The sequence below is a fragment of the Aethina tumida genome, chromosome 1 (genome assembly GCF_024364675.1).
Source record: "Aethina tumida isolate Nest 87 chromosome 1, icAetTumi1.1, whole genome shotgun sequence".
NCBI lineage: Eukaryota > Metazoa > Arthropoda > Insecta > Coleoptera > Nitidulidae > Aethina > Aethina tumida.
The window spans coordinates 76,500,884-76,528,288 of record NC_065435.1 but is presented as its reverse complement, the minus strand read 5'-3'; the positions used below and the strand labels follow the sequence as shown (position 1 = coordinate 76,528,288).

The following is a 27,405-nucleotide window of genomic DNA, read 5'->3' as shown; positions in this document are numbered from 1 at the left end:
TAATAAAAGAAAGTTGTAATTACCAACGAATTATATATGCATTGCGCAACCCGTGTATAATGTGTAACGTTCGACTATGATGTCTGGTTTATTAGAGTTAATGTGCGGTCAAAATATTAATTATTAAATATAAATTTCTTATACGTGTTCAGATGATTTATGTTACTGCATTTCTTGTCATAATTATAAGAAAATCTTTCTCAATTAGATTCTTACTAACACAAGTGACTAATATTAAAACAAACCACTGGTTAAAGTAATTTTTGAAACCTGTTTCATAGTAAACAATCAAATTGTTTCTGTTTCCTCTGTGATTCACCCGTGTATAATGTGTAACATTCGACTTTGATATCTAGTTTATTAGAGGTATTAGAGGTAATGTATGATCAAATTTAATTATTAAATATAGATTTTTTTAATTCGATTCTTGATAATACAAATGACTACTAATATTATTGAAACGAACCATTGGTTAATGTATTTTTTGGAACCTGTTTCATAATAAATACCAAATTGTTTCTGTTTCCTCTATGACATTGAAGCATAATCAATCAGCCAGTGTGTGTTAAATATTAGACAGTTATGAAGATATTTAAAATACCGACCGTGACATTTTTTTTATGCGGGCACAAATTTATATATTTCTTCTTCAGTGAAATATTACAAAATAGGTTGTGTAATTAAGTAATTTGCGTTTTAACAAAATTGTGATTTATCTAACACTTTTGTCTTTGAGTAAGGTTAAGGCTGTCGTGACGTCCCCTTAACTGGTCAATGATTAATAATGCGTTAAATGTCATAAATTTTAGAAACTGCACCGCCATTAACATGTTCAATGATCACCTCTAAATTTGATTTTAATTTTTTCAGGCCAGACAGTGATTAAACTTAGTGAAATCCATAGTCAACTATTACGCTAGATAAACGTTTTTGTTTCAATGAAATTTTTCCCGGTCGCTCGGATCTCTAGTCCTGTACCACACCCTGAACACGCACACAGCAATTCGAGATACACACGAGGTGGAAAGACACCGCATTTTTACAGACACTCTTCACTTTCACCGACCACATCCGATTTTATACCGGAGGCGAATAGAACGTGCCAATTTAATCGATTTTTTACTATTCTGACGATGACATGTCAATATTAAAGCTGTTTTATCTATTTAGTTGGCAAAAAACGTACATGAAGTGTGTTACACAAACAGTTTACAAGTTATAAACTAAAGATAATTGAAAATTTTTTTCTGTACACACCCTGTATATTGGCTCAACATACTTTTGTATATTTGCTGGTTGCGACATAAAGTTACAGATGAAAGCGAGAACATATTTACTTGGTACAAATACTACAGTCGTAAACTTTTATTTTCTAATTTAAAATTTAATAAATTACATAGAATGAGATTGCTAAAAATAAAACATTCAAATCGAAATTAGCATAGAATTCTTCCAGTTACAGTTTAATCGTCTAGGTTTAACTATGATGAATATTTGGCGAAAAAACGTCCGTTTCGAGTTGAATAACTCCGGATCTGAAAGGTCACGATTTTTTCAATGTCAATGTCGTTTTCGAGTTATGTGACCCCCGAACGTTCCAACATGATGAATAGCCCAATTAACTTAAATATAATCAAATATAAATATTTTTTTAAGTCAGGTACAATATTATTCACAAACAGTATTTTGCATTCTTGTCAAAATCGAAGCCGACATTTTTTACAACCTGACCCGAAGCCCAGATGCCGCAATTCACACAATCCTCAAGCGATTTTCGAGCCATGAACTGAGACAAAAAACCACCGGCAAAAGCGTCACCGGCTCCATTCGTGTCCTTCAGATCTTCACTCGCAATTCTCTCCACTTCGAATTCCGATAATTGATCGTTTTGCGTCATTAAAACACTGTTGGAACCGCGTGTCATTATTACAGTCCTCCCGGGTTTCCCCGAGTGTGCTTTGTTAATTGATAAAATTAGACATTTTGGATCCTTTTCAACGATGTGTGAAATATTAGCCAAGGCTAAATATTCCTAAAACATATATTAAAGTTACAGTTAAAAAAGAAAAAAGATTCTCACATTTTCATTGCCGAAAACTATATCGGCATTGTTGAACATGTACAACATTTGTTGAGGAAACTGTTCTGAGATAAACGGTGCCCCTAGATTCAAAACTATTGTTTTATTATTTGATAAAAAGTGATGATAAGCTAAAATTATAATTTTGAAAGACGTTGGAATGAATAAAGCCTAAAAGATATAAATTTAGTACAAATAATTCATGTTAACAAAACTTAAACATACAGATAAGTATAAAATAGAAGCATTACTAAAAAGACTTTCATCCAAATCTACTTCAATGCTTCTTTTAGTCTCAGAATCTGTTACTAAAGTTCTAACATCACCATGTATTAGAACGTAACATTTGGCTGTATTAACTTTGGTTACCCAAAAGTGAGTACGAATCTCCTCCTCTTCAATTTGTCTTTTTAAAATCTCACCATTCGCATCTTCTCCAATATTACCAATGAACAACAGATCTAAATTTGGTGAGATCCACTTAATCGTCCTCAAAGTGTTAGTGATGCTTCCCCCAAGTTTATAAATTTTCTGAATATCTTTCAAGTCGTCGTCTAAGATTTTATGGTCGAATCTCACATGATCGTAATTTTCAAATTGATACTTCTGTATTCGTTCTCCGTCAATTTTCGCTATGATATCCAAAAAGGGTTTGCCAAGAGCAACGAACATCTCCGGATCTGCAACAGACCAAACCCACCGTCCCACATAAACTTGGCATAAATTTAAAAGATTCGCTTTCAGTGTGTACGTTTTCACTTTTTCCACGCACACACTTAAAACTATTTTGACTAATTAATTCTCCGCATTGCCAAAACACATACGTATAAAAGTGAATCTTTGTCCGAGTAATTAGAATCTAATTATCGCTCGCACTTTCGTCCGCTTTTCTATTTGACCAGTCAAAAAAGGCGTCCGACAATGGAATACGAAGGAAATCAATTCGGGTTATGATGTGTAATTGCCATGATTTCTAATTAGCATAAGCGGAAAATTGCACACTACATTCGGCAAACAAACAGACAACAAAAAAAAAACAGTGGCCTTGTTTTAATAGTTTCTTTATTTGATTAGACGTTAACAGTTGATTATGATGGCCGAGTTTAGTCATCTATTGGTCATCAAACATCTGCACGCTTTTGTTCGAATCGAACGCATTATTTCGATAATTAGCCACAAGTTTACTACTTTGTAATATAGTTATAAACAAATAAATATTTTTATTAACAAATTTGAATCATTATTCAATTATTATGAAATTTTATGTGATTGATAACAAATTATTAAATAAACAATGAAACGTTCGTCCAGGGTTACTTACTAAATTATATGTTTAATCTGATTAAGTACTCTTTCTAAATACAAAAATAAATAAAAATTATTTGCATAACTAATGGTTTTGCAAAAAATACAGATTTTTAACTATATTAAATATATTTTAGATACGTGAATAAAAAATATTAATTAAATTTAGTGTTTGATACAAAAATTATTTTTGTCTAGTAAGTTTGATTAATCATATTTTATAACCTTACAGCACAATACAAATAAAACTATGTTTTAAAATTGACCTCTAGACACAAAAACAATTTTATTGATGATTTGTAGATCCTTTTGATAAATAAATAATATTTGGTTCTAATAAGATTGAAATGAATGTTGATCATATTGTTTAATTAGCAAGACAATTGTTCACCTCACAGGTAATATTTTCGATATATTATACTTCCATTTAACATTAATTCGCTTATATTTTTTTGACATAGTTTCTGTTTCATTACATTTCAAGTCACCCTCGTAAAATGGATTATTTTCTATTAATCTTACATCGATAATTTATACATAAAGCTAAATAACACAATTATAGAATCAATAAGAATAAGAACAAACATGTAATAATATTAAAACTTCACTAACCTGAACTAATAATGACGTGAAAAAACAGAAACACGTGTGTTTTATCATGTCATATTCTGCGTTCAAAAACTTATTACAGTCGCTCTGATGTAGGCAACTCATGTTTCATTCTTTGTTTGTTTTTGTCATCTCATTTACATAAATAGTTACCCATTATAACGTAACTTACAACGTACTGTTTATGATAAGTTATCAAAATACGTACACAATGTAGATGACACATATTCTTTAAGATTAAACAATGCAAGAGATGCACAATTATTAAATGAATCAATTTTCGGAAACTACACCTCTGTTATGTGGTAAGAAAATAAAATAGATAAAAGGTCCCATTAAATACAATGAATTCAAGAATAATACTAGAAAAAAGCGTTTGTTTAATTTTATTAACAAATTATTTAACATACATACAATCTACACTAAAAACCACCTCATTCAATCTCAACTGATCCTCCGACTTTCTCAATAGCTTCCTTAAGCTTCTCGGCTTCATCCTTGGAGATATCTGCTTTGACAACGGTGGGTGCACTTTCCACAAACTTTTTGGCCTGCACCAAGTTCATCCCTTCAACCAAATTCTTGATTTCCTTGATCAGTGCGACCTTTTGTTTTTCATCGAACTTAGTGAGCTTAACGGTGAATGCTGACTTGACTTTCTGTGGCGCAGCCTCCTCTTCGTCATCGGCGGGCGCGGGAGCGGCGAATCCACCCACGGGGAACGCCGGTGCGTCCGGTAAGTTCAGGCGTTTTTTCAGCAGTGTACTCAATTCGGACACCTCGAGTAGGTTCAGCTGGGAGATTTCTGTGCACAGTTTCTCGATCTTGGGGGAGGCCGACCTTTCCTCCGTGCTCGGGGGTGGAATCGTCAATTTTTCCGCCGCGACTGTTTGAGCTTCCACTGAACTCGCAATGGAGCTAAAAAGTTATTATTTAAATGTGGATGGAGGTATGGATGTGGTGTTTACCTGCGTGAAATGTGCCTCCATTGTTTAAGGGAGTTCCGGACCAAAATTCGTGCAGTTTGCATTTTGGTTAAATTATGTAAAAAAAATGTTCGGCACGAAATTTGAGGTTAAAAACGTGTGTCAAAATTACAGTTGACTGTATTATTATTGAGATAACCCTGTTACACAAGATGTGACATGGGTTGCCTATTAAATTTTAAAACTGCAAATCTCATTTGAAATTATTGAATTTTAATTGTCTAACTTATGTTTATGTTTTAAAACATAGAATAATTTTTTCGTACAAACTGCACGTACGAATAAATTTTTGTTAAATGAATTTTAAAAAATTAATAAATATGTGTTTTTTGTCAGAATATTTTTATTAATCAAGGACTAAATCTTGCTATTATTAAAACATTTTCCCGTAACCTTTTTCTTGAATTCTTTCCCAGAACAATTTATTCACTTTTTATTTACTTCAATTTGTAATTATCATAAACATTATAAATTAATGTAATATTTTCAGTTCATTAAACTGCAGATATTGTTAAGATTAAAATATCATAAACTTTATTGTCAAATAAAATGTAATAAAAACTGTCTACTCGAAAATGCAAATAATTATTGTAGAGTGTGAGATTTGTACCATTTATATTTCCTTGTAGTACAAATAAAAAATAATAATAAACTAAGCCAATAATGCCAAGGTCAACGTATTCGATAATAATTTAAAGATACAGAATTAAGTATTAGAGTTTGTACAAGTACTCTTAAAATTATCGAATTATTTTTTATCTGGTTTTTGAACGATAATCAAAGAAAGGTGTATTTATACGTGTTCTCTTGGACAATAGTCCAACAGTATGACAGTGCGGTGAATTTGGATAAAAAGAATGGGAACTATCAATATCAGAGGTATAACATTTTTTATATAACTTTCAAATTCTACATGTTTACATCTAATTTTTTATTTCTTTAATAATTTGGGCATATTGGTGGAAAATTGATGAAATTCACTAACAAACATTGTAATATAATTAGAACTTATAAGGTTTCACATCTTGACTGTTTGGAAATTAGCAAATTTTTTCTCTTTGTCAACACACAATCGAGAGTCAATTATAATTAATCAAATGCAATACGTGCCGATTAATACCCATCATAATCAAATTTGATTAATGAGACAAAAACTGATAAAGGGTTTAATTTTTATCTTATTTTATGAGAGGATGTATTCAATTTCCAGTTAGACAATAGTCCTTATTTGATATGATTTTTAATCCAATATAAAATAATGTATATATTTTGCACGTACTGATAAAAATTGAAATGAAATGCGTTTATACCATAAGTTTGATGTTTTGATATGTTAACATTTTTATTGTTGTGACTTTCCATCATTCTCAGAAAACGTATCAGTCTTTCACATTTACCACAATAAAACAGCGAAACAATTAATAAACAACCAGTCCCGATAAAACAAACAATAAACGATAAACATTGATCTTGCAAATCGGTTTGCGACCTTCGGAATCATTGAAATTAAAAATCCATCGGAGAAAACCTTTTTTTTACCACCGTTTCTCCAACCTCCAATCCGGATAATTAAATCCAGTGCAACCTTATCCGTATTTGCATTATTTTTTCGCGCGCTGCCATTGAAATTATCGGGGAATTTATAAAAGCCGGTCCGGATCAATTTCTTCAGTAGCTGATCGAAATTCGTCGCGACAAGTTTCTCCGAACATTCTTTTTTATTTTTCATTTTAATAATTCAGTCGCGTCGCGTTCTGTTAACGAATGTGTCATTGGTGAGGAAAATTATTGAAAAATGGTCGCCCAAGGTATTGGAAATTTTATTGTTGGTTACTAACTAAAAATTGTTAATAAACAACAAGGAATTGTAGAATGTTTCGTCAGTTGTTGTGAAAGTGACCACCAAAAATTTGGATTATCTGAATGAGTGATAACGCATGGTGATAATTTCTTTAATAAATTATTATCAACAGCACAAGTATAAGAATTATCAATAACTATAATAAATGCATTTGATATTCTTATAACACAATTATTAGTAGCGATAATAAAATAATTATGAAATAGTAAAGATAATATAATAATATATAATATAGTTGACAATATATTATCTTTGCTTATGATTTTATAAGAAATATTAGAAACAAAGATTGAAAATTTGTCAAATTAAATTGTAATTATTAATTATATAGAGTGTTTAAAAGGTTTTTTTTCCTACATCAATCGCTGATGACTGATACGCTATCAAGAAATAAAAACACCTTCAAAACAATTTGTGCCTCTACGAATTCTATTTGCATTAATGAACACGACATTTTTTGGAATTAACTAGGTGTAATAATTGGATAATCCACGTCTACAATCTCGAAACTATTATATTTAACCAGTGTTAATAATCTCTGCGCCGTGATTTACGAAATGACCGGCCGCCTTTATATAAACCGTCTAATCAGATTAGAAACTAGACGATTTGATGTACTTGTGTTAATGTGACAAATTGTTGAAGGAGAAAAATATTATGGAAAGAGGTAATATTTAGTGTAAATAAACATTTTAATAACCGCAAATCAAGGACAAATATGACAATTTACGTCGATTGTTACTAATTAGAAAATGAAAAACTGTAAATCGCATTATGTAATTTGTGATATAATACGATTTTTTGGCTTTTTATAATGAACCTTGATTTTGAAAAAATATATTTTATGCTATCTATATATTTTAATTTTATTTATTCATTCGTTCATCTGCATATTATTAGTTTATGTTTGACCAGTGTTCTATGGAAATAAGAATGCATAATTTTTTTATTCTAGTTTCGTGTTGTCATTCGTTAAATTATTCAAATTCTAAGAACTTGTTATTTGTGAATTACAAATGGTTATTTATAAATAAAATTATTATTATCGTTTAAAATATAAATTCCCTTTCATTGATTGTGACAGCGTTAAACGAGACAACTACAAGAAAATGACTAAGATAAACACAATAATTTTGACTGATTCCACTGAAGCAGAGCAATTATTATTGATATTTGTTTGAATTGCTATAAATAAAGATCAAACGGACAACTATTAAACCTACAGATGAGGACTACAATTGTTACTTTTTAGATCAACAATATGTTACTAGTATTTTATATTTTTTTTGTGTTTTATTAAATTATTTAATCAAATAATAAAATAATTTTCATTTTAAAATTATTTATTTTCGCTCTCCAGAAACACTAGGATTGTGCCGTTCGATCGACCCGAAGAAGTTCGTCCGCAGCAAATTCCCCGTACTGGAATGGATGCCAAAATACACCCTATCCACTCTGTTTCACGACCTGCTGGCCGGTCTCACAGTCGGTCTGACCGAAATTCCCCAAGGAATCGCATATGCGGTCGTCGCCGGAATGGGCACAGAATACGGTCTCTACTCCGGCTTCATGGGTTGCTTCATGTACTTCATTTTCGGGACGTGCAAGGACATCAACATCGGACCCACCGCCATCATGGCCTTAATGATGCAACCTCACGTTGCTAAGATGGGAGACGATATGGCTGTGCTAATGACTTTTATCGCTGGTGTGATTATTTTTGTGTTGGGACTGCTGAATTTAGGTTTTCTGGTGCAGTTTTTTTCTTATCCTGTGATTGCTGGTTTCACATCAGCTGCTGCCCTCAATATTGCATCGTCGCAGATCAAAAGTCTCCTAGGTATCAAGGGAAAGAGTGACGCTTTCCTTGAAGCTTGGGAGACTGTTTTCAAAAATATTCGCCAAGTCAGAACTTGGGATACAACCCTAGGTCTTATTACAATTGTATTTTTAGTTTTGTTAAAGGTAACAATCGATATTTTATATTTATTTTGTTGGTGATCACAGTTTTTACATGATTTTCAGGAGATAAGAGTGTTTGGGACCTTGCAATACAGACAGGATTGGTCCAAATCCAGAAATATAATCGGAAGAGTCATCTTTCTCGTCTCTTTATCCAGAAACGCCTTAGCTGTAATAGTCGGTATTATTTTAGCTTATTGTCTAGAGAACAATGCAGATGACTTCCCATTTTTAATCACAGGTACGTTTTAACAGTTCCCGTTTCAAAATAAACGAACTGTATTTGTAGGTTCTGTTAAAAGTGGTCTTCCGCCATTCAAACTACCTCCATTCACTACCACGTTCAATGGAACTGACTATTCCTTCTCCGATATGGTTTCCGACTTCAACACCATCGTTATCTTTTGTCCTTTGATTGCAATCCTCGAGCACATCGCCATTGCCAAGGCTTTCTGTAATAACTAAACAAAACAAACCGAAAACAACAACTAATGATAATTGTTACAGCTAAAGGACGCACGTTGGATGCAACACAAGAGTTAGTGGCGTTGGGTGTCTCCAACATCATGGGTTCGTTTGTAGGATCAATGCCGGTGACCGGTTCCTTCACCAGAACAGCTGTAAATAATTCATCGGGGGTGAAAACGCCGGCTGGTGGTATTTTAACCGGCACCATTGTGTTGTTGGCACTCGGTTTTCTCACCTCCGCCTTTTATTACATTCCCAAGGCAACTTTGGCCGCCGTAGTGATTGTGGCTATGTTTTATTTGTTCGAATTTGAAGCATTCGTTGTATTATGGAGATCCAAAAGTAACATTTCAAAAACTGTTATAATTTTAGCATTAATTGAGTTGTTTTAGAGTTGGATTTGTTAGTCTTTTTGGTGACTTTAATATGTTGTTTGCTGATTAGTCTGGAGTATGGAATAATCATAGGAATAATCTTTAATCTAACGTTTGTGCTGTACACAAGCGCACGTCCCAAAATAACAATTGACAAAGAGAAGTTCTCACAAGGGGACGTTTATGTAATAACTCCTAAAACCAACCTTCACTTTACTGCAGCGGAGTACATGAGAGAATTGATTTTGCAAAACTGTGACGAACAAAATGCTTTAGTTGTAATTAATGGTAGAAACGTAGGCAACTTGGATGCCACCGTAGCTAAAAGTTTTCATGTTCTGGTTGACGAGTTTAAAATCAGAAAGCAGAAGATTGTTTTCTGGAAGTTTAAGGAGAGGCTGGTCAATATTTGTGCCGGAATTGATCCCGATTTGGTTAAGCATTTTAAAAATGAAGATCTTGAAGTCATTTTAACTGGTAATTGTTAATTTTTATTAATTATAATCGTTTCAACTTTAATTATTATGTTTTAGAGATTAATAGTGAAACTCAACCATCATCAGTACATAGTATCCAGTAATCAGAAAGTTACTTTGAGAATCGAGTACCTGATGTTAATGTTTTTATGTTAATATGACGACTGTATATTATGCTTATATTTTAAGCACAATTGTTATTTATCTATAATTTTGAACTTATATAATATATTTTTTATAATTTTCTTGGTTTTATTTTTATTAAATATGAGAGCTTAATTACACATTAAAAGACAAACAGGAAATGAAGAGTTGTAAAATTGTTTATATAACAGTTAACATTTTAAGTTCAAGGTAGTCTTTTATTAATATTGTCACCTTGAATGAGTTATAAGCACAGAAGTGAATCTTCTTTTGTACGTTTTATATATATATATATATATATATATATATATATATATATATATATATATAGCAGAATACATCAATGTGTGTTTTAATTATCATGCTGTTGACCCCATTAAATGTAAGCAAAAAAGTTAAATTTTTTATAAGTTTATTTATTATAAGTATACTTTTACAGTTATTTTTACCTTAAGCTAAATCGTTTGTTCCATCATTTGCATTATATTTATTATTAAATATTTTTATTTTCTCATCGCATAAATAATATATAATGTTCTTTGTCAATATAAACTTCATCACAATTATACAAAACAAACAACTGTCCCCCAAACCCGCAACAAACGAAAAAAAAAAAATCATTTTGAACAAATCGTGGCCGCCACCGAAAATCTCCTACCACCAAACACTAACAACAAGATTAATAACCATTCTGAACTCGTTCGCGAATCACCGCTTCAAATAAAATCGCACCTGATCCTCCGTTTTCGACGCGCGGTTTTCACGATCAGTGTCATTTCGGCGCAGTTTGCAGGACGTGCGGAAGTCCGTTTTGTTGTTATTTTTGGTAAGAGTTTTGTCGGCGATATGGTAGTGAACGTTGTTATTTGGTTAAATTAGTGCCCGGTTTATTGGACGTGTATCCGAAACGGAAGCATCGAATTATTCATAATCAGGCTCGAATCAAATGGGTGACAAAGTTTAAATACTCAAATACATTATTTATTTCTTTCTTTTGAGAATTTGTAAAATCGTTTCAAGATCTTTAGATTTCATGATAAGAAATTTTCACAACAATTATTAGTGAAATTTAATTAATGAGAATGTAATATGCATATTCAATAATTATTTCTGTTGCAAAAAACTACATATATTATAATATGATATTTATTGCATTTATTATAATAACATTATTGAATGTTAATCATTACACATTATATAATTTTTGTTGCCTATAAATTATTCTCAATATGAATATATTCGAATAATCATCAAATCTAAATTATTCTTTTCTCGTGAGAAATGAGAGAGAGAAGAGTATTTCCTAGTAGAAAATAATTAAAATTGCATAATTGTCAGACAGTTTGAAACCTTGACAAAGATCATGTGTGTTCAATGCTGAGTTCTTGAACAAGGCCAAAATGCTCCTGCAAAATTTGTCGTTTTCGACCATTCGAATCAGTTTATGTTCTGACCAAGCTGTTAACAAGATAAATTGCTTGTCTAATAAGAAAATTACCCTAATGGAAGACACAGACATTAAGTGAATTAATACACAAATTTATAAATGTATTGTATATCGATTTGCTTCGTGTTATTATGCAGATAACAAATTAGTCATCGTTCAATATTCCTTAATTACAACATACGTTTCCGTTTTAATCAATTTCCTCCGCTTCCATTCAACTAAAGTCGCAAAATCAAACCACAATTATGTAACTACAATTTTATAGGACCAAGGATTAAACTAATTAATCCGATGAGGTTGAAGGTGTTGTAGCAAAACAGTGCGAAAATGATAAACAACCAGATTAACATTCTAAAGAAGAAAATACCGATTTTGCAATGGTCTCAAGAATACAACGTGGACAAAGCTCTTGCAGATTTAGTGGCAGGAATAACTGTGGGATTAACGTTGATTCCCCAGAGTCTAGCATATGCAGCTTTGGCTGGACTTGAACCGCAAGTAAGTGGATATTTTAGTCATAAATCCGGTTATTGTTTATTCGTTTATTCGCAGAAATTTTTATTGGATGAAAGGTAGATAAGAATTTGAATGCAAACTGTTAATTTTGTTTGTAAATATGCTATAGAAAGGAAATTCATTAACACTATTATTATACATTATATTTCGCAGAAAATCTATTAATTAATTATCACAAGTGTTGCAACTTCGTAAACAATTGGTACAAAAAATAATCAAATTACTTTTTTTTGTAGTATGGACTATACTCCTCTCTGTGTGGAGGTTTGACCTACGTGGTGTTTGGTACTATTCCAGAGTTAAACATAGCACCAACAGCTCTTCTGTCCCTCCTCACTTACTCCTATACCCATCATTTAAGCTTCAATAACCATGAGGGAGCAATTTTATTAACATTTCTGGCTGGAACATTCGAACTTCTCTGTGGTCTCCTCCATTTAGGATTTCTGGTGGATTTCGTATCTACACCAGTGGTGGCAGCTTTCACATCAGCAGGCGCGATCACAATAGTTTCGTCACAAGTAAAAAATTTGTTCGGCCTGAAGTTTTCCGCCGAAAGTTTCATCGACGTTTGGAGAAAAGTTGGTGAACACATAACAGAATTGCAAAAATACGACACTATTTTAGGTTTGTCGTGTTGTGCCGTTCTTCTATTTATGAGAGTAGGTACTCGACATTTATTTCGTCAATTACTAAAATTAAAAATTTCAGAAACTTAAAGATTGGGGGGATCCACCATTGGAAGATGCCCAGGTAAAACACAAAACATCGAAGTTGAAGAAGATCATATGGTTTTCGTCCGTGTCCCGAAATGCTGTTGTTGTGATATTTTGTGCTACGATGGCCTACATTTTCGGCATGTATGATATGAAACCCTTCTCTTTGACCTGTAAAGCATATAAAATATTACTATCACACCGATTTATATACATTTTTCTAAATTTCAGCTGAGGCACCGGCTGGATGGCCCAATATATCTCTTCCCGCCTTCGAAGCCGTTGCGGGCAACAAAACGTTGAACTTCTTAGATATGGCCAAAGAACTAGGTTCAGGAATCTTCGTGGTACCTTTTATTGCAATCTTAGGGAACGTTGCTATCGCAAAAGCTTTTGGTACAATTTATAAATCTATCAAACATTGATGCTGAATCATTTTTCTTGTAGCACAGGGTAAAATTGTGGATGCGTCTCAAGAAATGACCGCAGTAGGTCTTTGTAACATTTTCGGATCATTTTTCGGTTCGTTTCCGGTGAATGCTTCTTTTACAAGAGCTGCAGTTAGTAGCGCCAGCGGTGTTAAGACTCCTTTAGCAGGAATATATACAGGCAAGATGATTTTAAATAACTACAATTCGTTTGAATGTAACTTTTTAGGTACAATGGTGATTTTGGCATTCACTTTTTTAACACCATATTTTGCGTTCATCCCAAAGCCTACCTTGTCCGCAGTTATAATTTGTGCAGTTATGTTCATGGTGGAAGTAACAATGACTAAGTTGATTTGGAGAATCAACAGTAAGTTTCTAAAACTGAGTAAACACCTTTTAATCTTCACACTTTTTAGAAATTGATTTGGTACCTTTTTTGTTGACGATTCTCTCTTGTTTAATTTTGGGAATTGAAATAGGTATTTTAATTGGAATCTGCGTCGACATAATCATGGTCTTGTATTCTGTGGCGAGACCGAAAGTTATATTCGAAAAACTTCCGATATCATCCGAGAAGGAATACTTAAAAATCACTCCCACTTCGTCGATATTTTTTCCATCCGCTCAATATATCCGCGAAAATATCATTAAGAACAACGTGGAAATCGGAAGCAACATCAATATGGTTGTGATCGACTGTCATAGGATTAACCGATTAGATTTCACGGCAGGAAAAGTAAAACGAATGTTTTAAAAAGCATTCATTTCTAAACATGTATTTTTCTAGTGTTTGGGTGATCTGGTAAAAGACTTAAAGGCCAAAGACAAATTCGTAGTATTTCTTTTGCCATCAAAGTCCATGGAAGCAATCATTAAAGTAACATGCGATCCTACAATACCTGTAATACATTCCGCTAGTGAAATTAAAGATTTAATTGAAGGTATTTGTATTCTTTTAATGTAAAAATTTAAATATTTGTTTGTTTGTTACAGACAAAACTGCGAAACCACTGCAGGGTATTTTAAAAAATCAAGAAAATGCAACAACAATATTATAGATTAAATTTAATTGTATATATTTAGTAATTTATTTAAACATGCTGTGAACAAAATAAACAATAATTTAATAAAAGTGTGATATTATTTATTGTTTCTAAAACTGTGCAACCAACCTCATAACCATATATAGTTTTAGTTGCATAATTTCAAAAAAGTTAGAGCGCTAAATTAGTATGAATGGAAATTTTGTTCTGTTGAATTATACAAATATAATACAAACCATTAAATAAATGAATTCTATCCTTTTTGGCAATAAATCAAGATGGTTAGATCCATTTTTTGTGGAATCTAGGCTGCACTTTACTACTTTACACATAAACAAAAACTGATAATTTTAAAAATATCCTTGAATTTTAATTATGCAATTCCAGTTTGGCGAAACATTTCCTCTTCTTGTAGCGATCTAAAAATACTCAATGAAATAAACGGTCGCATATGCTAACAACTAAATTGTCGCACATTCAAATAGGACAATCGAAATTGGAACAAATTGAGCCGAATTCGAGCTACGCAAATCTTGAGACACTTTTGACACTTTGGTGAGTGTTCGAAGAAATATTTTCAGTGACTAGTAAAATATCTATGAATGTATGAATGTATGTATGTATGTCTATCTAACATTCTTTTGAGTGATTATTTGGTGCTTATCTAAGTAGGTTTTTTACGAAAATTGTTTTCGTTGAACGGTGAGTTAATTAGAAGTTATGAGTGTTTTCGTGATGTGTTCTAATAAATTTTAAAGGTAAGTTCATTAGTTTAATTGCCAAAAATATGTACTTTTGTTTTACAAATTATATAAAATCAATTACTAATTAATTACAATAAATATAATAAATTAAAAATTAAAATAATTAGATATATTTATATAATTTTATATTGGAATAAACTATTATTTATAGTTTAGTTTATTTAAACATTTTTAGTCATAACAAATATTAAATTTATAATTATAGTATTATTTTTTTATTATTATATAAAATAATAATAATAATAATAATAATAACATACACATAATATTTGGTCATAATATACACATTATTACTAAAAATTTAAAAAAAAATTTAATACTAAATATTGAATAGCTGTTTTTTATACGAAATAAAAAATTCAATTAAAATTTAAATTTGCATTAAAACAAGGACGACTGCTTAGTACAACAAAATGCAGTACAGAATAAAATTTACAAAGATATACATGCCTATTAACAATAAATTTAAAGTGAAATTACTTAATGATTAATCAGGTTTGATTTGTTTTATCAGGAAGTAATTAACATTAAGTTAAACGATTTATTAATAACAGCAACACAACATCATAAGCCCATTTACTATAAACCATCAGCATTTTGAAATGTTTCGTATTCTAGACAAATGTGAGTGAAGCCGAACAAAAAGGGAAAAATGATCAAAAAACAAGTGGACTTCATCCGTCGTAAATTACCGATCTTCGATTGGTCACCACAGTATGACATTCATAAAGCGGTCGCCGATTTGGTGGCAGGAATCACCATGGGACTCACCCTCATCCCACAATCGTTGGCTTACGCTCCTTTGGCAGGACTCGAACCACAAGTAAAAACAAATTTAAAATTTAAACCTAGGATAACATTTTTTTATGTAGTATGGCTTGTACTCTTCGATTTGTGGCGGACTGACTTACGTAGTTTTCGGAACGATCCCCGAACTGAACATCGCACCCACCGCCCTACTTTCTCTTTTGACTTATTCCTACACCCACAACTTGAGCTACAACCACCAAACTGGAGCAGTATTGTTAACTTTTGTTTCGGGGGTTATTGAATTACTCTGTGGCGTTTTACAATTAGGTAATTTTTAAATTACATTTTGCATTGTATTTAACGTTAATTTTGCAGGATTTCTGGTAGATTTCGTGTCCACTCCGGTGGTTGCAGCTCTCACCTCAGCTGCGGCAATAACAATATCCATGTCGCAGGTTAAAAATTTATTAGGGTTAAAGTTTGAGGCTGAAAGCTTCATAGAGATTTGCAGGAAGGTTTTCGAGCACATCTCGGAAACGCAACTTTGGGACACAGTCCTGGGTTTACTATGTTGCATCGTTCTACTGTTAATGAGAGTAAGTTCAAAACAGTTTAAAATTTAAAGATGTGCTTCTTTTGTTTTTTTGCAGAAATTGAAAGACTTTGGACATGCAAAAAGTGATAACAAGGAGGAACTTTCAAGTTTCAGGAAATTTTTATTTTTCTGCTCGTTATCCAGGAACGCTGTGGTGGTACTTTTCTGCGCAGTTCTGTCCTACATTTTGACCTTGTACAATTTTGACCTTTTCGCCTTGACATGTTAGTAACTCTATAACACGTACTGATGTTTTTAAGCGTTAATCAGACGTCTTTTTTATTTCTAGCGTACGTTCCGTCCGGGTTTCCCCGAGTTGCGGTGCCCGAGTTTGAAACATTTTCCGAAAGTCAAAACAGAACACTGAATGTTGTGGAAATGGTCAAGGAATTGGGTACTGGCACTTTTGTACTTCCGTTTATTGCCATTCTGTGCAATGTTGCTATCGCCAAAGCTTTCGGTAGGTATTTTTTAACATAGGCAACTCCACATACACGAAATGGTATTATTGGTTGCATGCAATGAATTAAATAATTTAAAATTGCTTATAGCGAGAGGAAAAATAGTGGACGCAAACCAAGAAATGATGGCATTGGGACTTTGCAACATTTTCGGCTCGTTTTTCGGTTCGTTTCCTGTAAACGCAATGTTCACAATTGCAGCAGTAGGAAATGCTAGCGGAATCAAGACTCAATTTGCAGGAATTTATACCAGTATAATAATGAATTTTATTAAATCAAATAAAACAAAATAATATTATAATTGTTTAAGGTGCAATGGTGGTTTTATCTCTCACATATTTGACACCGTATTTCGCCTACATACCAAAAACGACACTTTCAGCAGTAATAATGTGCGCGGTTCTGTTCATGGTGGAATTCGCGACCACTAAAATGATTTGGAAAATCAACAGTAAGTCATAAAACTGGTTTGAAAGTAACGCATCACGTTCATTTCTATTGCAATCGGAGATGAATAAGGATATGTTGCTAACACGAATTTTATTGTATCATTTTCAGAAATAGACATAATCCCCTTTATGGTGACCCTAATTTCGTGTCTGGTTCTCGGCGTTGGGGTCGGAATTATTGTTGGTGTCTGCGTGGATTTGGTCATACTTTTGTATGGAATAGCCAGGCCGAAAATACTTTTCGAAAAAGTTCAGGTTTTATTCCAACTAAATATATTATTAATTTGTGTTAACGTACAAGTTTCAGTTGCACCACAAAAAGGAATACTTGAGGGTCACGCCAACTTCTTCGATTTCTTTCCCTTCTGCTCAATATATTCGAGAGAATATCGTTAAGTATAATGGAGGACTTGAGAAAAATAACGATATAATTGTGATCGACTGTCACAGGATTCACAAATTAGATTTTACTGGGGGGAAAGTATGGAAATCACTGTTAAGACTGCCCAACAGGAATTAGTTTACTGTTTTTGTAGTGTTTTGGGGATTTGGTGAAAGATTTAAAGACCAAAGGAAAATTTATCGTTTTTCTGTTACCGCATCGTAACATGGAGGAAGTGATTAAACTTACATGTGATCCCTCAATTCCAATAGTGCATTATGAAAATGAAGTTAGAAATCTTATTGAAGGTAATAAAATATTATTTGAGGTTCTTTTTAATTAAAAACTCATTTTTTATTGCATTTTTGTTGATTAAATTCAAGTAATCAAGTTTCTTTTTTTGCTGTTTGTTTAATAAACGAATAGCAATAAAAAGCAAATCAATAACACTTATTAAACTTATATAGATTATAGTACTAACCATGACCTTGATTTTATAATTTAGATTAGTATGAACAAATTTATATTACTTATCAATAGTAATAACTGTTTTTAGACCACACGTTTATTGATCGGTTGTAAACGTAAACATAACCTATAAACCAGCCGAACATACCAAATAATCTAATATATGTTAAACAATTCGTAATTTAATGAAGTTTTTTTATCGTCCGACTATAAAACGGGTAATTTAATTTTTAGGTAAAATAGACGTGGACAAAACGGTACAGAACGTCTTAGAAGAGACGACGACATCACTATAACCGAATAGTGTTAAAAAATAACAAATTGTAAATAATTAAAATAAGTTATTGCATATTTGTGTAGTCACAATAGTTTACAACAAATAAAATAATAAAAAAACAATTGTTGATAATGCGTTTCAATTAGGAGTGAAAAGAGAAAAGAGTGATTTTAAGGAAATACAATTTATTAAAAGGTAAGTAAGAATTGGTTGAATTCTCAGTTTTTTATAACGAATTATCATGATTCTCGATAAAATAAAATAATTAATTATTGAATTTTGTTGTCAATTAATACCGGACAAACAAAAATACAAAAACACTTGACATTTCATGCTAAGCTGCCTTATTGAAATGCGCTGTGTCGCAAAATCACCTTGGTGTTATTACGGAAAAAAAGTTTGCCGATTGTTTATGACCGTTTTCAATGTAACAGTAACAAAAACCGAGATGGAAACGTCTTAAGAATTATGAAGTGAAGAAATTGCGTAACTCACATTAAAAACTTGATGCGATATGCTTCATTTAGTGCAATTATTTGTTTAATAGAAGGTTGCCAGTAATTCAAACAACCACTATTATTATCAAAGTAGGTGAAAAAATATTCAACCATATAATTAGATTTGAAAGAATTTTAAATAGTCCTTTTCGGAAGTATAACAATATTACTAATTAATTGTTTAATTAAAAAGTAATCTCCATTAAGGCGATAATTATCAGATATAAGTAATTGCACTGGAATTAAACGAATCGGAAGCAAAGTGTAAACCATAACGTGCATAATTAATGTAGCAATGATAAAATTTTATTTGGTCGCACGAAAAAATTCACCAAGATCACGATTGAGAAATTTCGCGTCGATTAAATGGAGAGAGAGAAAATTATATTAAACGGTCCAAGTCCACGTGACGACCATTTCATTTCGACCGTTCGTTCTTAATGTTCGTTGAGTGTGTTTTATTTTGTTTATATATTATTGGTGCGGCGCGAATCAGGATGTAAATTGATTTAAACTCAGAATGTGAATTGTTACTTCGCTTTAATCAGTTTGGGTCAAGTTTCAAGATAATTTTAAGTAAGTTTAACCAGAATACTTATAGCCGGTATTTCGATGTAAATAATTATTATAGTACTAGTAGTAATTAATTATAGTACTAATTTCTAATGAATAACATATTTTTCTAAATTGTACTTGTATATTTTTAAATCAATTTATTTACAAATCTTATAAATTGATGAGTTATGTTGATGATCGTTGCGGAGAAATTTTCGTAGAACTTTCTCTCAGTTGTTAACATGTTTGTGTATCTCCAATGTTAATTATCTTATGACATAATTCCATTAGATGCAATCTAGAATAGTACGTTATTTAAGTTGCAATTATTCCTTAAAACGTTAAAAAAGATATTGATAATCGCAATTAGAAAATAACAGTATGTTATTTGAAACCTTGAATACGAAACGACAGGAAATTATTAAAACGCGTATAAAATTCATATTTTACTTAAACTGCCAATGATATTGCCTTTAAATCAATACTGTAATGTTCGAATTTTTGTTTTCAGACTGAAAAAAAAATGACTTTCTCAGATTCGGCTTTTACTTTTCTAAAACAACGGGTTCCAATAGTACAATGGGGTCCCAACTACACCACCAACAAACTAATTTCAGATCTCATCGCAGGTTTTACAGTTGGTTTAACCGTAATGCCTCAAGCTCTGGCTTACGCCACACTTGGAGGGCTAGAACCACAGGTAAAACATTCTTTTAATCACCAAATTGTAGATAAAAAAGGTTTTGATTTTTAGTATGGTTTATACTCAGCGTTTGTCGGATGTTTTGTTTACACCTTGTTCGGGAGCTGCAAAGATATTACCATTGGGCCAACAGCTCTTATGGCCTTGATGACTTATCAACAAGTTGTCAACAGAAATACAGATTATGCGATACTTCTTTGTTTCATGTCTGGGATTGTGCAGTTAATCATGGCTGTACTTAACTTAGGAGTCCTTGTAGATTTTATTTCCATACCGGTGACTGTAGGTTTTACGTCCGCCACTTCTGTGATAATAGGAGCGTCTCAAATTAAAAGTCTGTTGGGTCTTAAAATATCATCATCAGGATTCGTCGATACAATTACTAAAGTATCGCAAAATATACACAAGACAAAATTCTCCGATGCAACTTTGGGTTTTGGATGCATAGCAATCCTAATGCTTTTAAGAGTAAATTCGTTGTTATTAAAACGACATTGTTTAATTATTAAACTGTTTCAGAAACTCAAGGACGTTCAACTACAAAACAAGAATAAAAAACTCTTAAAATACATATTGTGGTTGATTTCCACATCAAGAAACGCCTTAGTTGTAATCACATGTTCAACAGTGGCATATTTTTACGAAACCAAATGGGCAGGTTCACCTTTTTTACTCACAGGAGCAGTGAAAGCCGGAGTGCCAGAATTAAAACTACCACCTTTCGAAACCGTAGTCAATAACAGAACGGTTGGATTTTCCGAAATGATTGGAGACCTAGGCAGTTCCGTAGTTTTGGTGCCAGTCATCGCCGTTTTAGGCAACGTTGCGATTGCCAAGGCTTTCGGTAATCCTAAAACAAAAAGTACAATCCAAAACTGTTTGATTGCGTTTCAGCTGCCGGAACGATAATCGACGCGACCCAAGAACTGTTTACGTTATCCATGTGCAACGTGATCGGAGCTTTTTTCTCATCCATGCCAATTACGGGTTCGTTTTCGAGGTCGGCGGTGAACCATGCTAGCGGCGTGCAGACTCCCTTTGGTGGTGTTTTTACTGGTGTGATGGTGCTTTTAGCATTAAGCTTTCTTACACCCTACTTCGCGTTCATACCGAAAGCTTCGCTTGCTGCTGTCATAATCAGTGCGGTGATTTTTATGATTGAATACGAAGTTGTTAAACCCATGTGGAGGTCGAGCAAAAAGGATCTAATCAGTACATTTGCCACGTTTGTTTTCTGTTTAATAATTGGTGTGGAGTATGGTATTTTGGTTGGAGTTGGTATTAATATTGTTTTTCTGTTGTATCCTTCCGCCAGACCGACTGTTTATGTCGACAAACTAAAGGTAAACCTATCATCATTTATAATATGCCTAATTACTTTTTATGTCCTTGACTTTTAGACTCAATCAGGAATAGAGTACATAATGATAACACCAGGGAATAGTTTATATTTTCCTGCTGTGGATTTTATAAAAACGAGTGTGGGAAAGGCAGGCGTAGATTCTAAACATTCTCCAGTCGTTGTAGACTGCAGATATATTTTAGGTGCTGATTTTACAGCAGCCAAAGGAATTTCAGCTCTTATAAACGAATTTCTGATAAGGAAGCAACCCTTATATTTCTTAAATACAAGAGCTGAAGTCATTTCGGTATTCCAGGGCGTTTTAACTGAAGACTTTAAACATTTTGGAAGACCGGAAGAACTAGAACAATTCATAGAAGGTAAAATAATGGTAATGGCTGTATTCTATTATATATACATAATTATTTTAGAAAATCATAACACATTTGAAATGGACAGATTATTACCGGAGAATCCGGTGGTTGAATTGAAGGATGTTTGTATTAATGCCGACTCTAAATTAAGTCGTCGTCGTCCCAGTTTACATTAATTTTTAACCACAAACAGTATTATTTATGTAATTTATTGTACTTACCTAAAATATTATTGTATAATTTAACCAATGATTTTAATAAAATATTTAAACGTAATAAAAACTTTTACTTAAAATATATCACATATTACAAAAATTAATTATCTATTTACATAATAAAACAACGTCATGATCCTTTTCAAGTTGATCCTCGAGTAGCTGCGAACTGACGCCTGTCGTACAACAAATTTCATCCAGACTCGCGCTCCCATTCATCGACTTCTGCAACTCCTGATTTTCAGACTTTGTAGATAACAAAACTGGATACTTTTGGACCCTCCTGATCAAACCTTCAAGCACGCCAAACTGCACCAGTTTGCGTTCGTTTATGCGCAAGTTGGCAGGCGAAAATCTGATGCACAGATCTCGTATTGTCGTTCCTCTCGTCATCGACGCATAAAATCTGAAAACGTCCCGTAAAGTAGGCGGTTGTCGCTGCGATTTGGCCACGTATTCCAGGCATCTTGCCTAAAAATAACTTGTTTAACTAGGCGAATTAAAATCTAGTAATTATATTACTTGCAACTCCGAGTCCTGTGCCAACATTTTTAATTTCGGCGTTGTACAGTAAATGTTACCATACTGAAACAGCGGTACAAGTGCTACAACGCCGTAATAGACCAAATTTTGTACACAAGCCTTGACAAGATTGTTCTCGACGTCTGAAAGTGCGGCAATTTTTGCAACGTGATTAAAACCGTCTATATATGGTGTGACTTGCTGTGTTGTTAAGTCCCACTGTTGAGGTGGTAATTCTTTTATAAAAACTGGCACTTGATGATCTGAAACTGGTGATGGATCACTTCTGATGTGACACACCTTCAAATGGGTTGCAGTTGGACCTTCTGTCAAAGCACATTCTCCTAATAATATAAAAAAATTAGTATATTGAGTATGGGGAAAAATTAATATGAGTTAACCTTTTGTATTTAAATTCTCAAGTACTTCTTTTAAAATGGGTGCCAGCTTATGCGTGGATTTTCCTTCTGATAAGAAAGAACTCTCAACTTCCATTGCCATTAGGTAATCAGACAGTTTCATAACAACAGGCTCATAGTGAACTGTTCTTGCATCACTGTCACAGACAAAACAAAGGTTGAAATGGAATGCATTTCTTGAATATTTTTTGTCATCTATTCGGACTGGAAATCCTAATATTTTATAGTCTTTTAATGTACTAAAACAAATCACATTGATCTACAAACTTATAAAATCAAATTGATACATACACAGTAATTGTACTCCTTTGCAATTCAGCTTTAGTGATTATATAAACACTGATACTATCAAACAATTCTTTAGATATGAAATTTTCGGGTACCTGAAACATATTATTACAACCACATTGAGGTTATAAATCAGTTTTTTTACCTGACATGAAATTATGGGACCGGCGGTAGGATGAAATTCGCAAAAGAATATGCAGCGAATTGGGCCTTCTTTGCCGTAACCCTCAATTCTACTTCTAATGTAATCGTCACTACTCATTATTATTTTTTTTATTTGTTGTCGTTTATTGACAACTGATCAGCTGTAAAAGGTGCAGGGCTGCCAACCCAACAACAACAACAATCTTCTAAATAAGGAATAATTTTTAATAAATAATCTTTCTAAAGTAATCTCTGATGTGTTATAATTAACTTTGTAAATTTTTATCGACAATATTATTGTAATAATAGAAATAATTATATATAGATATTATTTTCCTTTGATTGGTAGTTCAACAAGGTTTTCTATGACAAGAGTTTCTATGAAAGTTTCCTATGAGAAGTTGGCGCTTAAATTGATAAGGTTATGTAGGTATTTAAAAGTGTCAGATTATAAAGTGTTAATTGTGTTTGTTATTTTTTAAAGTATGTCAGACTCAGAAACTGAAAATGCAAACCCTGCAAATAAATACAATGAAGAAGATGCCTTTAAAATACTCGTCGCAACAGATATTCATCTGGGGTATAATGAAAAAGATGTTATACGAGGTTTGTTTAATTTTGTACTTATTTCATTAAATATAATTTTGAAAAAATATTAAATAAATTAATATAGCGTATGGGAAATAAACAATTTTTATTTTAAATTGTCATATATATATATACACTATCACTCATATGTAGAGGAACGAATTAAAAAACTTGATAATTTTATTAAAGGAACATTTATTTTTAATTTAAATTAATTTTATAATTAATAAGTGCCTAAACATTTTGTACCTCAATTTATATACTTATATCTTTATTTATATAGTTTTTATACAACATTCTATTTCAAGCAGAGTTCATATGCAAAGCAACCAAACCCTATATTCGATACAATAGATTTTATAATTTATCATCGTTCGTTAAGGCTAAAAAGTGTCCATTTATCGATACAAATTAAACAACGAATTGTAGAAATGTTCCAAAATGGTGAAAAGCAGAGTAAAACTGCAGTAAATTTAAATTTAAATTAATCGATTACTTTGAAGACGATTTCCAATTTTAACAAAAGGAATATACTGGAGTACATGTCATGACTTGGCTATCACAAAACCCAGTCCTCAATCCAATGGAAAGCCTTTGAGAAAATATTGTTCAGAAAATCCATGCAAAAAGACTGTCAAATATGAATGAACTCTGCAAAGAAGTTCAAAATCACTCAAAAGAAAAGCTACTAAAATCAATGAAGAAAAGGTGTTTAGAAGTTATTAGAAATAATGGTTATGCTACTAGATACTAAATAGAAGAAGGCTAAATGTACATAAGATGTTTGTTTTATTTTAAAGTTGCTTTACTTTTGACCCTTGAATATTATTCAAATATTAATAAATATCTGACTAAACCCACTAATAAACAATTATATTGCTGTATTGTTTTTAACAAACATACTGCATGACTGACAATAATACGGATATTTAAACGTACACTTTTGTCAAGACAAATGAAAATTTCTAAAGTTGCTCTACATATGAGCGATAGTGTATATATATATATATATATATATATCTTTTTATATCTTGTTAAGTTGATTATATGTCTATGTAAAAGAACACTAACAATCACAAAAATTATAGGAGAAGACAGCTTTCGAACTTTCGAAGAGATCCTCAAAATCGCACAAAACTTGAAAGTGGATTTCATGTTACTGGGTGGCGATTTATTCCACGACACGAAACCAACCCCTTATTGCATCTACAAATGCACGGAGCTCCTGAGGAAGTACTGTCTCGGCGACAAACCAGTTGAAATGGAGTTCCTCTCAGATCAATCGGTCGCGTTCAAATGTAACTCATCAAAGATCGTCAATTACGAAGATCCAAACTTGAATGTCTCTCTGCCGGTGTTCTCAATCCACGGTAACCACGACGATCCCTCCGGTCACAAATTAATCTCGGCCCTAGATCTGATCAGTACCACTGGTTTGGTGAACTATTTCGGCAAAGTTACGGAACTGAAACATATAAAAGTCGAACCGATTCTGTTGAGGAAAGGTGAATCCCAATTGGCCTTGTATGGTTTGTCGCACGTGAAGGACGAACGATTGGGCAGGATGTTCCTAGAGAAACAGGTGACGATGATGTCGCCGCCTGACATCGAAAATTGGTTCCATTTGCTCGTGTGGCATCAGAATCGTGCGACACGGGGCGTCAAAAACTTCATTCCCGACGAAACCCTGCCGGATTTCTTGGACCTGGTGGTCTGGGGCCATGAGCACGACTGCAGAATCGTGCCCGAACCGAACGCCAACAGCGTTTATATAACACAACCGGGCAGTTCGGTTGCCACCTCCTTGGCGGCTGGTGAAGCAATACCGAAGCACATCGGACTGTTGACGGTGCATAAAAAGAAGTTCTTCCTGGATCCAATCCCACTAAAAACAGTTCGACCATTCATTTTCAGAGAGCACACCCTAGAGGACGTGGAAAGCGACGAAATTGAAGACAATCATCAAGAGAACGCTTTGAAACAGATTGAGGATATTATTGAAGAAATGATCAAGGAAGCCAACAATATGGGTAAGAATAGTTCTTGTGTTACAGAGGGAAAATCTTATTATTTATTAATTATTTGTTTGAATTAGAACGTGATTTGGATATGCTTCCGCTGATACGTCTGCGGGTTTTCTACGAACGAGACTTGCAGTCGTTCAATGCTATTAGATTCGGCCAGAAATATGTTGGAAGAGTGGCTAATCCCGAGGACGTTGTTAAACTGGCTCCTATTAGAAGAGCTAGAGGAGCTCAAATGAGAGTAGATCTGGACACTGATCACACATTTAACCATGTAAGTTGTTAATTAATACTGTAAATTATCACATTAATTTATCAATTTTTTATTTAGGTAGAAGAATGGGCGACCAGGGTTGAAGATATTGTTCTTAAATTATTCGACGAGAACAATAAACTGAACATAATTCCAGTTAAAGGACTAACTGAAACCGTTATCAAATTCATCGATTCCAACGATCAGGAAGCTCCAGCAGATTATATAGAGTACTAGCACACATAATTGTAAAATCAAAATTATTCGTTGTTAGTTTGCAGGCGAAACAAATGCTGGAGACTCTCGTCAGTAAGGATCCGGATCTTTCAGACGTGCGACAGTGTATCGAATCCATCGTTCACGAAAAGGAACTCGCCAATCAAGATATGGAAGAGGTAACATTTAATTCTTTACATAACTCATTGTAATTGTATTTTTTTGACAGGTTCGAAAACTATTAAACGACACAAACCGTCAGAAACGCTGCGCAGCCAAACGTCTGGCGGATGACGATGACTCGGATGAACCAGCTGTAATAAGCGATGATGATAATGATGATGTCTCGTCTTCTAGAGTTGTTAACAACCCGACGCCTGCTAAAGGGCCTGGATCGAGAGGAGGGCGCGGTTCTAGGGGCGGCAGAGGCTCCAGAGCACGTGGGACTCGCGGTGGAAGGGGTCGTGCCAAAGCAGTTTAGAGTTTATTTTGTTTAATTCTCACAAAATTGTTTTTTACACACTCCCATATTTTGTTTATTTTAAGAAAAACTAAAATCTTAAAATAAACTATATACATCTTCATCAAAAATGTTATACACTCTATTTTTGATATTTATTTTGTATTGTTATATATTTTACAACAATTTGTTTTTGATAATAACAAATAAAGTTTTGTTTTATTGATGGTCTTAAATTGAG

At 32.9% G+C, this 27,405-nt stretch overlaps 8 protein-coding genes across 15 annotated transcripts; 5 read left to right on the top strand and 3 right to left on the bottom strand.

Annotated features, from left to right (window-relative positions):
* Window positions 1–1,332: 1,332 nt before the first annotated feature.
* Window positions 1,333–4,080, bottom strand: LOC109598216 (adenosine kinase-like). The gene is made up of 4 exons (XM_020014075.2): window positions 3,998–4,080; window positions 2,306–2,760; window positions 2,081–2,251; window positions 1,333–2,032 (listed from the first exon to the last, which is right to left on the bottom strand). The coding sequence occupies exons 2-4, from the start codon at window positions 2,750–2,752 to the stop codon at window positions 1,673–1,675; spliced, it is 978 nt and encodes a 325-aa protein (XP_019869634.1). The 5' UTR covers window positions 2,753–2,760; window positions 3,998–4,080; the 3' UTR covers window positions 1,333–1,672.
* Window positions 4,081–4,364: 284 nt separating this feature from the next.
* Window positions 4,365–5,118, bottom strand: LOC109598228 (39S ribosomal protein L12, mitochondrial). The gene is made up of 2 exons (XM_020014087.2): window positions 4,963–5,118; window positions 4,365–4,912 (listed from the first exon to the last, which is right to left on the bottom strand). Exons 1-2 carry the CDS (start codon window positions 5,022–5,024, stop codon window positions 4,429–4,431), a joined length of 546 nt encoding a protein of 181 aa, XP_019869646.1. The 5' UTR covers window positions 5,025–5,118; the 3' UTR covers window positions 4,365–4,428.
* Window positions 5,119–5,728: 610 nt separating this feature from the next.
* LOC109598218 (sodium-independent sulfate anion transporter-like) lies at window positions 5,729–10,366 on the top strand. 3 transcript variants are annotated; one of them, XM_049965380.1, is made up of 7 exons: window positions 5,729–5,859; window positions 8,202–8,806; window positions 8,867–9,044; window positions 9,093–9,257; window positions 9,311–9,613; window positions 9,664–10,122; window positions 10,179–10,366. In XM_049965380.1, the coding sequence occupies exons 1-7, from the start codon at window positions 5,838–5,840 to the stop codon at window positions 10,223–10,225; spliced, it is 1,779 nt and encodes a 592-aa protein (XP_049821337.1). In that variant the 5' UTR covers window positions 5,729–5,837; the 3' UTR covers window positions 10,226–10,366. The 3 variants fall into 3 exon arrangements, with proteins under 3 accessions (XP_049821337.1, XP_049821341.1, XP_049821343.1); XM_049965384.1 differs by lacking the exon at window positions 5,729–5,859 and adding an exon at window positions 6,494–6,788; XM_049965386.1 differs by lacking the exon at window positions 5,729–5,859 and adding an exon at window positions 7,316–7,508.
* Window positions 10,367–10,951: 585 nt separating this feature from the next.
* On the top strand, window positions 10,952–14,509 carry LOC109598222 (sodium-independent sulfate anion transporter-like). 2 transcript variants are annotated; one of them, XM_049964366.1, is made up of 9 exons: window positions 10,952–11,091; window positions 11,978–12,210; window positions 12,465–12,890; window positions 12,940–13,117; window positions 13,176–13,340; window positions 13,392–13,742; window positions 13,792–14,111; window positions 14,163–14,316; window positions 14,369–14,509. In XM_049964366.1, the coding sequence occupies exons 2-9, from the start codon at window positions 12,040–12,042 to the stop codon at window positions 14,431–14,433; spliced, it is 1,830 nt and encodes a 609-aa protein (XP_049820323.1). In that variant the 5' UTR covers window positions 10,952–11,091; window positions 11,978–12,039; the 3' UTR covers window positions 14,434–14,509. The 2 variants fall into 2 exon arrangements, with proteins under 2 accessions (XP_049820323.1, XP_049820326.1); XM_049964369.1 differs by having other exon boundaries at window positions 10,956–12,210; window positions 13,392–13,553; window positions 13,602–13,742.
* Window positions 14,510–14,874: 365 nt separating this feature from the next.
* LOC109598212 (sodium-independent sulfate anion transporter) lies at window positions 14,875–18,686 on the top strand. 4 transcript variants are annotated; one of them, XM_049970595.1, is made up of 12 exons: window positions 14,875–14,973; window positions 15,801–16,005; window positions 16,055–16,259; window positions 16,308–16,528; window positions 16,583–16,751; window positions 16,817–16,987; window positions 17,079–17,240; window positions 17,299–17,439; window positions 17,547–17,692; window positions 17,745–17,918; window positions 17,974–18,127; window positions 18,522–18,686. In XM_049970595.1, the coding sequence occupies exons 2-12, from the start codon at window positions 15,835–15,837 to the stop codon at window positions 18,581–18,583; spliced, it is 1,776 nt and encodes a 591-aa protein (XP_049826552.1). In that variant the 5' UTR covers window positions 14,875–14,973; window positions 15,801–15,834; the 3' UTR covers window positions 18,584–18,686. The 4 variants fall into 4 exon arrangements, with proteins under 4 accessions (XP_049826552.1, XP_019869624.1, XP_019869623.1 ...); XM_020014065.2 differs by lacking the exon at window positions 14,875–14,973 and adding an exon at window positions 15,049–15,176 and having other exon boundaries at window positions 17,547–17,686; XM_020014064.2 differs by lacking the exon at window positions 14,875–14,973 and adding an exon at window positions 15,049–15,176.
* On the top strand, window positions 18,622–22,311 carry LOC126264125 (sodium-independent sulfate anion transporter-like). Of its 2 annotated transcripts, none has more exons than XM_020014063.2 (7): window positions 18,622–18,759; window positions 20,128–20,316; window positions 20,371–20,787; window positions 20,839–21,163; window positions 21,214–21,662; window positions 21,720–22,041; window positions 22,093–22,311. In XM_020014063.2, exons 2-7 carry the CDS (start codon window positions 20,140–20,142, stop codon window positions 22,209–22,211), a joined length of 1,809 nt encoding a protein of 602 aa, XP_019869622.2. In that variant the 5' UTR covers window positions 18,622–18,759; window positions 20,128–20,139; the 3' UTR covers window positions 22,212–22,311. The 2 variants fall into 2 exon arrangements, with proteins under 2 accessions (XP_019869622.2, XP_019869621.2); XM_020014062.2 differs by lacking the exon at window positions 18,622–18,759 and adding an exon at window positions 19,503–19,637.
* LOC109598208 (GATOR complex protein NPRL2) lies at window positions 22,301–23,768 on the bottom strand. Its single transcript, XM_020014059.2, has 5 exons — window positions 23,625–23,768; window positions 23,483–23,574; window positions 23,174–23,430; window positions 22,773–23,116; window positions 22,301–22,721 (listed from the first exon to the last, which is right to left on the bottom strand). The coding sequence occupies exons 1-5, from the start codon at window positions 23,739–23,741 to the stop codon at window positions 22,359–22,361; spliced, it is 1,173 nt and encodes a 390-aa protein (XP_019869618.1). The 5' UTR covers window positions 23,742–23,768; the 3' UTR covers window positions 22,301–22,358.
* Window positions 23,769–24,012: 244 nt separating this feature from the next.
* Window positions 24,013–27,400, top strand: LOC109598244 (double-strand break repair protein MRE11). Its single transcript, XM_020014115.2, has 7 exons — window positions 24,013–24,049; window positions 24,108–24,229; window positions 25,300–26,241; window positions 26,307–26,509; window positions 26,567–26,718; window positions 26,763–26,883; window positions 26,934–27,400. Exons 2-7 carry the CDS (start codon window positions 24,109–24,111, stop codon window positions 27,183–27,185), a joined length of 1,791 nt encoding a protein of 596 aa, XP_019869674.2. The 5' UTR covers window positions 24,013–24,049; window position 24,108; the 3' UTR covers window positions 27,186–27,400.
* The last annotated feature ends 5 nt before the right edge of the window (window positions 27,401–27,405 follow it).